Genomic DNA, 11022 nt, shown 5'->3' with positions numbered 1-11022 from the left:
GTCCAATGCTTGAGAAGGCAAATCGTGTGTACGCACATTGTCATCCGCTAAAACAATCTCAACATTTTACGCTTTGCAGGATTTGAGTCAATACCCTTATATGTCATTGCTAGGTAAGTATGCTACTATTGATCTATCCAATGAGGTGTTGCTGCTCTGTAAACCTACCATTTTCTTAAGGTGTTTGGGCTCTCAACAAAATCACTCTATGAATCCGTTTAAGCTCTTGACAGGATCGAGAGATAAAACTTCCATTAGGGATAATATCGATCCATTAAGGGGTTCGTCAACTCCTGACAAACAACATTTCATTAATGACTTCTCCAAAAATATCGAACTGACTCAACAATTTATATTCTATTCACAATTATTAGATCTAAACTAATAAGCAAATAGAAATCAATCTATGAATATTTATAGTTAAAGTATGAAAATTTATTTAAATAAAAACATTATCATGAACTACATAAACACGATACGTATATATAAACTAGATATGCAAAGATGATGGAAATTAAATCATTTCAAAATGCAATGACCAAAATAAGAAAAGAAAAATGAAAGATGTGAATGAACTTTGCATATTGATAATTTTGTTCGTTATATTTTTTAAAATTTTATTTTTTATCTTAATTTACAAAAGCATTTGTACTTTAATAAAAAAATAAAATAACTTTTTTTTTTCTTTCTATTTCCTCTCTATTGGACTTTACAACTTTTTTATTGCTTTACAAGCATGCCAAAATAAGTGTATTTCTATCTTTTCACCTTTTTCTAATTTTATATATTATTATCTAGCATATTTATTTGTCCACGAATAGAGTAAGCATAACGTATCTTTAAATTATTTTTTAAAAATTATAAATTAATAAGTAATATTTACACAATATTTAATCCCAGACGTGAAATTAAAAAGGTTAAAATTTTTTATTAGTCCCTACACATTGCGAAAGTTATGGTTTTAATTCTTATACTTTTATATGATCAAAATTAGTCTTGGTATTTTTAAAATTTTAAAAATTCAATACTTATCGAACAATAATTATTAATTCATTAAGTAAAGTTATATTATTTAAAAAAATATACGACTTTATGCATAGTACATAACTAATAATTGAATTTAACCAAGTAAATTTAACCACTACGGTTTAAATTAAAATTAAAATTTTAAATTTTAAAAAATACATAAATTAAAATTAACCAATTCAAAAAGTAGAGCATAATTTAATCAATTAAAAACCCCAATATCAATATATCAAATAATTACCCTGTGTATATATATATACATGGTAAATAAAAGAGGACTAAGCGATTACAATAGCAAGCATAAAATCAAAAACTTCTAATAATTTTTTAAATTAAATCCCGCACAACTTAAGAAGATTCGAAGAACACTTAGATATTTGTGAATTCTATAACGATGTACTTGGCCATAAAATCTTCAACTTTACTGTAAACTCTGAAAATGTAACGTATACGAACTTTCCAACTCCTCTGAATTAACTTATAAATGGCTTGTGATTCTATATATTTAATTTTCTATTCCCTCCATGTTCTAATGTGGAATCAACGTGATGCATATAATAAATTAAGATTTACTACAATAAAATATTGGTAATGATAACAGCCGTGTACCATTAACAAATTTAAAACCAAAAAAATATTGACTTGCATCATTCCATGAAACTAATGGACAAATTTAATTAAACTTCTAATAATTGTTTGCCTTGAAGGCTTCTATTTTTTAATTTATATTATTATAATGCATTGGAATGAGTTTTACCTTACCAACCAAGTAAGGTCAAATTAATTGGTGATTTAAAAAAATTATAAAAAAATAAGGGTAATAATATAATTACATGTTGTGTATAATATTTTATTTTTTTTAAAGAAAAAAACGAAATCCATTAATAAGAAAAAGCAATAAGATAACAAGCAGATTGAATAAACAAACAAACTAAAACCCAAGCTAAGAGGTTCACTTCATTCACTTGAACCTATCATCAGCATGCACAAACAATACTACCTAGTTACAGATGAAACATTATCATTAAAAGAAATGATGGGAAAGCCATCCCATTCCATGTGGTTTGCATGTAACAAAGTAGCTGGAGCTAATGAATGAGTTGCCTTGTTGGCACATCGATGAATCCAACATAAGGGCGGGTGTTGAAACTGATTCTTCATTGGTAAACAACCACATAACAACACACTTGATTTAGAAAAATCGTATGATGGGCGTGATAAAGCCGAAATTACAAGCAGGCAATCCGACTCAACTATAATATTATCGAATGTTAAAGATTTTAACCATGACAAGGCCTCCCTAATGGCGAAAGCTTCAACGATGGAAAGACTAAAGTGAGCATAAATAAAATCTAAAAAACTTTTAAGCACATAGCCCGTAGAGCCTCGAACTATGACTGCATATCCCGTAGCCCCCTCTTGCTCGAAATATATAGAATCTACATTACCCACTTAAAAATCTCAAGTTAAAGTATACTCGAAGTTCCTCTACATTTTGTACATTTCGAATTCAATTAATCAACTTTAATTTTTAAGAATTTAGTCACTTTTCCTTTGCTAAATTTGTTGGTTTGACATTTTGAAAAAAAAAAGAACCTCACTTGATAGCAAATAACGAACCTTAATTAAACAAAATTGATAATTAAACTTACTGTTTTAAATCTAAAAAATAAAATAATTAAATTCATTAAAATAAAAAATAAAGTGATTAAATTCTAAATGTAGAAATAATACATACACTTATCTTGTCATTCTTTTATTTATTTTTTGATAATTTTGTATTATTTCACACTCACACAGCTAATGTCCCAAATTTTATTCTATAAAAAATTATTCTTGCAAACATTTAAAAAAGGACAAAAACAACAAAATCAAAAGACTCTTTATGGTTTCACACCTACCTAAGGCTAAGGAGATTCTCAACTAAACATTACAAAAAAATCAAGATAAATTTTAATCTGTCATGAGATTGTGGGTTGAATTAATCAAAATAAAAAAAATGTTAAGTTAATTTATAATTAAAAAATTTACAAAATTATACCTATGTAAAAGTTAAAATCAAAATTTAACATGGTTGGGTCAGGTTAAATTCAAATTTTGACATTTATATTCGACTCGAACTTGGATAAAATTTTAGACCCAATTTTTTGTTCGAACCTAGAAAACGGGTTTAAAAATTTACCCATAATCAGCTCTATCTACAACCCATAAATAAAATGATAATATGCGTTTAAGCACACTTGAACCCATATCATTCTGCATTGACAACAATACCCATACCAATTGAACTAAAACTCAATCAACTGATATTTTTTTTAATAATTCATCAAACCTTTTCTGATGTATTAAACTTAATTAGCTTTTCTTTTGGTATTAAATTAAGACCAGGACTTTGTCAAAAAAAAAAGAAGAAGAAGACTTAATTGAAGGTTCATAAAAAAATAACAAAAAGTATTTAATGAGAAGAACTAAAGTTCAATGAAGAATAAATTTAATGAACTCTTAAATACATTTATCAGATAACAATATTTCATTAAATTATAATTATTCCATGGATACATGTGATTTGTGTGTATAAGATTAGGTACAAAACTCTTTTTCTTTTTTTTTTTAATTTATGACAAATGATAATTTTGGTGTCTTTATTACTTAAAATCGAGATTTAATCCACATACACTAATTTGACATGGTTGTACAGAGGTGAAGCTAGAACAAATTTTTAGGGGACCGAATGAAATTTTAATTTTTTATAGTCTATATATTTATAATTTTTAAATAATTAAATCAAATTTTTATAATTTTAAGGGGGCAAATTTTAATTTTACCTTTATTAATTTAAAATTTTAAAAAAATCAATGGCATAAGTAGTAATTTTTCATTTTAGAGGGGTCAGGGTCCCTGTTAGCCCCCCTAGGTTTGCCTCTGTGATTGTAGGTAGGGGTGAAGTAAACAATTTTTCCGAGGGAGTTGGGATTGTAATATATTTATATGGGAGCTAAAATACAATTTAATTTTATTATTTTTAGGGTCAAATTGTAATTTTATCACTTATTAACTTATAAATCTATACAATTTAGGGGTAAGGCCCTGCCTACCCCTCTCTCCTATTGCTTTATAAATCTATACAATTTAGGGGTAAGGCCCTGCCTACCTCTCTCTCCTATTGCCCGTGCAAGTAGGTAACCTTGTTAATTATTTCGGTTAAAATGTTATCACCGCCATAAATTAGAAAGATTGTTTTTAAGGGAAAAAAACATATTAACATTTTAATTAAAATAGTTAATTGTGTTACCAATTTGGACTAATTACTAAAAAAATGTCAAAATAAATTACAAGGTCTAAATCTCAAATTTGAGCAAGATAGTGGGATCGTCACCATAATTTTACAGTTTTATTAAAAATCATATTAGGGTTGACAAAAATCACTAATTGCTATCTCAATCCACCTCGATCTTATACAAATAAACTCCTTTCTTTCTGGAAAATCAAATTTTGAGGTGTGACGATTTCTCCATTAAAAATTTTAAAATCGTGTTAAGAGTTTGGTTTAAGTGAAATTTGCTGCACCTATTTTAATATATTTATTAAAATGTCCCTCTTTTAATTTTATAACTACTTAAAAATATTTGTTACAACATAATGATAGATTACAAAATAATAATGTAATAATTTTAAAATTTAAATTCTATTCATATTTTTTAATAATTTATCAATAGTTAATACATAAAAAAAATCTCAAAAGCAAATTAGCAATTCTTTGTGGTATTAAATTAAGACCACGACTTTATATAAAAATTAACCGAAAGTCGAAAAAAAGGGATAAATCTCAAAATTATATATGAATTTTGATTTAATTTGCTATTGTGTATACGAACTTTAATTTGGTGCAATTATACACATGAAAATTTTAATTGTGGTTTAAATGTATACTTGAAATTTTAATTTTGATTTAATCGTCACATTTAAAAAATTAAATACATTAATTTCTTTTTATATTAGATAATATAATTATTTATTATACAATATATAAACATAAAATAATGTTATATTAATAATTGTGTTAATAATTTATAAGAATTGGATCAAATCAAAATTTCATATATAAAATTACATAGAATCAAAATTCATGTATAATTTCAAGACTTATCCCTAAAAAAATATTTAATGAGAAGAAATAAAAGTCCATAATTATATTTAATAGAGCGAATAAATTTAATGAACTCTTAAATATATTTAGCAAATAACAATACTTCATTAAATTATAATTATTCCATGGATATACATGTGAGTTTTATCCATAAGATTTCGCACAAAACAATTTTTTTATTGAAATTAAAATGCGCCGATATTTAAGATTTAATTTATATATTTTAATTTACGTTTAAATAGGTAATATTATTAATTATTTTGATTAATATATTTAAATATATTTTTCTTAAAAACAAAGAATAGATGAATTTGAAAGAATCTTTTAAGAAAAAAAAGTATATTAGCATTTTAATTAAAATAATTAAATGTATTATTTAATTTGACTAATTAATTTGAATAAAAAAATACCAAACTCAACTCAAATTTAAGCAAAGTGACAATATTATTACCATAAATTGACATTTTATTTAAAAATAAAATTAAGGTGACAAAAATAACAAAAACAGTTAGTATTGATCGACCTCGATCTTATACATGCAAACTCCTTTATTTTGGGAAAATCAAGTTTCGAGGGGGCGGTTTTCCCATTAAAAATTTTAAGATCGACTTAAAGTTTGGTTTAGGTGAAATTCGTTCTACTTATCTTGATATATTTACTAAAATGTCCCTTTTTAAAATTTTAAAATTATTTTTAAAATGTTTTACAACATATTTTAGAATTTAAATAAATTATATGCATCATTATACTATATATTTGATTTAATTTTGTAAAAGTTAATTAATTGCAAAACATTATCTAAAATTTCAAGGTAAATCAAAACGATATCAAAAAAGCTATTTTGAGATCGAGTTCAAGATAGATATATTAAATAAAAATTGAAATAGAATAAATTTAAATGATAAATTTAGTCATCAACATTTACATATTTTATTATAATGACCCCTAACTTTTAACTAATTCTAACTATTAACTTTTCAAAAAAAAAAATCATATTACTTTTTTTAAACGAAAATGCTAATTAAGATGTCAATTTTTTAATAAAATTGATTGGCAACCTATGTGAATGTTCACGTGTACTTCACGTTGATACGATATTATTCTTATATCTCACGTCAACAAATAATTTTAAAAATATAAAAATTCAAACAAAAATTTTAAAAAATAGTATGAAGTACATGTGGGTTGCCATGCAAATTGTCACATTTAAAAAATTAACATTTTAGTCTATTTTTCTATTAAAAAAGCAACATTTAAACTTTTTTGAAAGTTAATGGTCAAATTCAATTATTTTAAAAGTAAAATTTAGTTAAAAGAAAAAGAAAAAGGGCCAAATTGACAGACAATATAAACATTAAGAACTAAATTTATCATTATACCATTCAAATATATATTTAAAAAAATTGTGGGATTTAATTAAATAGAACATTTCAAATTAGTTAAAAGTGAACAAAGGGTAAAATAGTAATATTAATGAATCAGATAGGCATTTAAATCAAGTGACCTCGAAAAACAAATTTATTTGTTTCATTCAAAAACCTTCCTTCAGGTTCTTCTTCTGCTAATAGCTCTCTCTGCTTTGAACCTTTGTAAGTGAAAAAAAAAAATCAAAAATAAAGTTAAATGAAGCTTCAAAAATGGCGTTAATGGCAACGATACGAGCCCAATTATCTAGGTTCTTAAGCCGGACACTAACACGACCGGGATTTATAGCCTTCAACGGCTCGATTCGGCGGCCAGAGGCACCACCAGTTCACCGCAACTTCTCCTCCTCCGCCGCAGCCGCAGCGGTGTTGCCTCAAAGAGAGCCGATGGGAGTTAAAGAATACGAGGATTATAGACGATCTCTTTACGGAGACATCACACATAAAGCTCTCCTTGTTGATGCTGCTGGAACCCTCTTAGCTCCATCTCAGCCTATGGCACAGGTCCTTTTTTTACTTAATTACTTCCATTATATTTTGATTCATTGCGAGTTTGCTGAGTATATCCGTGATCTATTGATGTTCATATAAAAATTTGTTTAAATTTTGGTTTTGGTTGTAGATTTATAGAGAGATTGGTGAGAAATATGGAGTTCAGTACTCTGAAGCTGAGATATTGAATAGATATCGAAGGGCTTATGCTCAACCATGGGGTAAATCTCGTCTCAGGTATATTGCTTTCTTTGTTACTTCCGTTTCTTTTCTTCTTTGCGTTTCCCTTTTGGATGGTTCTCATATTAAAAACGTAAAAAAAATAAATGTTAATTTCTTTGATTTTCTTATTCATGCCGGCATGTCACTTTCTCGAGAATGGACAGTTACTGTGCGTCAATCTTTTCTTTTAGAAGTGTTTTTTCTACAAAAAAAATATTTTTAAGAAATAATATTTAGCTGATAATTTTATACACTGTTATTTCTTATTTGTCATTTCCTAAAAAAGTTAAGTGAATTATTAGGATTTAATTATTATTTATTATATTATTTGTGATAGTTAAATAATAAAAGAATTATGCCTATAATGCTTTAATTTAACGACAAAGTTGAGGTCCTCAATTTTTTTTTTTTGGTAAATGAGGTCCTCAATTTTTGAAATCCCATGTTCAGATCTTATTGTATCTAAACTACTGTGGATTTTCTTTAGATTTATTTTAATTAAAATCTATTGTGTATGTGCTCTATTTAAAATTTTTTAATTTAATTCAAATTCATTTTGACTATTAATCCGAGCATATAATATCTAGTTATTTGGATTGTATTAATTATAATTGTGGTTGAATTAATAATTAAAAATTATACTTATAACCTCAACAAAATTAAAATTTTAATAATATTACTACGTGATATGATATAATCTGATAACTTCTTTGTTAAGTTCGTTTTCATGAATTGACTTGTTTGTTATGTTCATAGATTGGTCATAAACTGTTTTTTTTTCTTCTTATTTTAAAAATTGTATCTAACCATTTATTTATTTTTATTTGGGATATATATTATTATTTAAAACTTTGATTGAATTATTATCATTTTCACCCATCAATAAGATCACAATTTAGTTTTGAAATTACTAATATATTTTTTAATTTTACCAGCAATAAATATTATTTTGAGAGGCTTTTTTTTTTGTCTTTTATGTTAAATCTAAAAAAATACATAAGCATGAAGGGCTATAAACCCTAAAAATCATAATATTCACTATAAGCAACATTTGTTTTTTATGTTAATTTCTTATAAATTTGTTATATAAAATTTTCTGTCCACATTAGGGATGAAGCCAGAAATCTTTTAAAGGGGACCAAGATTAATTATATATTTTTATGAGAGCTTAAATGTAATTTCATCATTGTAGTGATTTATATCTTGATAATTTTAAAAGGATTAAATTGAAATTCTAGCATTTTAGGGGACAAACTATAATTTTACCATATATTAACTTAAGATTTTATAAGTTTTGGGAGTCTAGAGTAGCAATTTTCCATTTTGGTGGGCTACAGCTCTTGCCTACCCCCTCCATTCGCCTTGCCTTTGATCGGCATTGTGAGTGTTCTATAATCTAGTATATTTAAATATAAAATATCGTAGTAATTTTTAAATACAATAAAAAAACAAAACATACTCGTTTTGAATTATATCTAACACGCACCTAAATTCGAGAAAAATAATTTTGTTTAATTGCAGATATGTGAATGACGGGAGACCCTTCTGGCAATACATTGTGAGTTCTTCCACAGGCTGCTCAGATGCTCAGTACTTCGAAGAAGTTTATAACTACTATACCACTGACAAGGTTGGAAATTAACTATTGATTATTATTTATAATTTGCAAGTACAATGATTAATTAAGTTTATGAATATATATTTACCCAATTAATTGGCTTTTGTAAAGGCTTGGCATCTATGTGATCCTGAGGCTGAGAAAGTATTCATGGCTCTTAGAAAAGCTGGTGTAAAATTAGCCGTTGTCTCGAACTTTGATACTCGGTTAAGACCATTGTTAAGGGCTCTGAATTGTGAACACTGGTTCGATGCTGTTGCTGTGTCAGCTGAAGTAAGTGGCACTCTCTGTTTCTCTCTTTCGAACGAGTTAATGTTATGATTAAATTTGTCGAGTTGGATCAATATGGATAGGGGCGATTCGAGTTTTAAATGTTTCATATCATTTTGTGTTTAGATAATTTTATTTCGGGTTTAGGTTAATTCAGATCGTTTGGATATGTCAGTTGGGTATCATTTCGGGTTTAGGTCCATTCAAGATCATTTTGAGTATCTCAGTTGGGTCATTTAAGGTTATTTGCTGTTTCTAAGCTTGACACTTCTGAGTTGGGGTCATTTTCAAAATCAAAATGGATATTGACTTTTTATGATCAAAATAAGTCGAGTGGAATTTAATTAACTGATTTAATTGTGATTTATATTGGAATTTGGAAATAATATTAGAAACCCGCTGCGAATCAGCGAGATATTATCATTTCGGCCTAAAAGTTTCACCTATTTTTGGAGGCTAGCTTATGAAGTATTGTTATTTTAGCCCCCCAAACATTGCAGTTTTGTCCCACAAAAAACCATCTTATAAATATAAAATTGAGTCTCTAAATATTTATCATCATATATCATAGATATTGGATTTGGGGTGTTACCAAAAATAAAACTTTGTTTACGTATTTGATTAAAAATTTAACAGGTAGAAGCAGAGAAGCCAAATCCAACAATATTTGTAAAAGCTTGTGAGCTGTTGGGCATAAAACCAGAGGAAGCAGTTCATGTAGGGGATGACCGTAGGAATGATGTATGGGGTGCCAGAGATGCCGGTTGTGATGCTTGGCTTTGGGGTTCTGATGTTTACTCCTTTAAAGAGGTATCTCCCAATCCCATAATTCATTCTTTTAATTTAGGCTTAACCACAAAATAGACCCTCAAGTTATTATACCCATTTTCTCACATGCGTATTTAAAAGTTATTTTTAAAACAAAAGTAATGCTTAAACTATCGATTTTGTCTATTTTTTACTCAAAAAGTGTACATCGTACAATAGAAACGTGTCGCATATCATGTTCTTATTCACTAGTATTAGTACAGTGTTTTAGGTAAAATGAGACAAATTAATAGTTCAATTATCACTTTTAATCAAAGAAATATGTAGGTAGCAAAAAAAAAGGTATAGTTTGAAAGTGAATTTTGTACTTAAGCCTTTAATTTAACAATATCAAATCCTCCCCATGTGTCTTTAAGATTTTTTAATTTATTTCACTAAGTTTATTTGAGCTAAGCACTAATAGATCTAAATAACCCATTTAATTGTTTTTATATTCTTACAATAAAATTTAAATAAGAAAAATTAGTTTTATTATTAAAACTTTGGTTTGAACCAGCTCAAGCCAACCCGAGTTAAAATTTGACCTTTTCAAGCTCGAGTTAGCAGACTCGACCATTCAATAACTTGACCCTTAAACAAATCTACTTTTCCTCTTTCATTTATTTTGATAAAACATTTAGATGACCACCAAATTTTATGGCAGGTTGCTCAAAGGATAGGGGTCCAGGTCTAGAGGATAATCATCAGTACTTGGAAGCTCTTGCTGCATATATGTATGTATGTATGTATGTATATATATGCATGCATGTACACTGTACAGCTTTGTTTTGCAGTTGTTATGAGATACAGGCTTTTTACAAATTTTCTGTTTCATGTAGTGTGTGGAAAATGTATAAGATGTTGAGGCTATACATACATTTTGTTGGTATGAGGTAGCTATCATGGTTCAGGTTGAGAACATATAATATAAAATTACTAAATTACCAAAAGACAGTTTTTGTTCATCATTTGATCTATACCTGCTTGCAAATATTGGTATGTGCCTAAATTGGGTA

The 11022-nt window shown here is 27.1% G+C and overlaps 1 protein-coding gene across 1 annotated transcript; it reads left to right on the top strand.

Annotated features, from left to right (window-relative positions):
- The first annotated feature begins 6679 nt into the window (after positions 1–6679).
- LOC107925955 (haloacid dehalogenase-like hydrolase domain-containing protein 3) lies at positions 6680–10971 on the top strand. The gene is made up of 6 exons (XM_016856725.2): positions 6680–7101; positions 7220–7326; positions 8833–8941; positions 9041–9202; positions 9836–10009; positions 10671–10971. The coding sequence occupies exons 1-6, from the start codon at positions 6811–6813 to the stop codon at positions 10698–10700; spliced, it is 873 nt and encodes a 290-aa protein (XP_016712214.2). The 5' UTR covers positions 6680–6810; the 3' UTR covers positions 10701–10971.
- The last annotated feature ends 51 nt before the right edge of the window (positions 10972–11022 follow it).

This window comes from Gossypium hirsutum, chromosome D11, assembly GCF_007990345.1.
Source record: "Gossypium hirsutum isolate 1008001.06 chromosome D11, Gossypium_hirsutum_v2.1, whole genome shotgun sequence".
In the NCBI taxonomy this organism is placed as follows: Eukaryota; Viridiplantae; Streptophyta; class Magnoliopsida; order Malvales; family Malvaceae; genus Gossypium; species Gossypium hirsutum.
Note: the sequence above shows the minus strand (reverse complement) of the source record. Positions and strands in the feature narration are given on the sequence as shown.

Excerpts from the sequence above, each read along its gene's own strand:
- LOC107925955 (XM_016856725.2), top strand. The coding sequence starts at position 6,811 with ATGGCGTTAATGGCAACGATACGAGCCCAATTATCTAGGTTCTTAAGC. Across the intron at positions 7,102-7,219 it reads CATCTCAGCCTATGGCACAG|ATTTATAGAGAGATTGGTGA; the intron begins GTCCTTTTTTTA and ends TTTTGGTTGTAG. Across the intron at positions 10,010-10,670 it reads ATGTTTACTCCTTTAAAGAG|GTTGCTCAAAGGATAGGGGT; the intron begins GTATCTCCCAAT and ends ATTTTATGGCAG.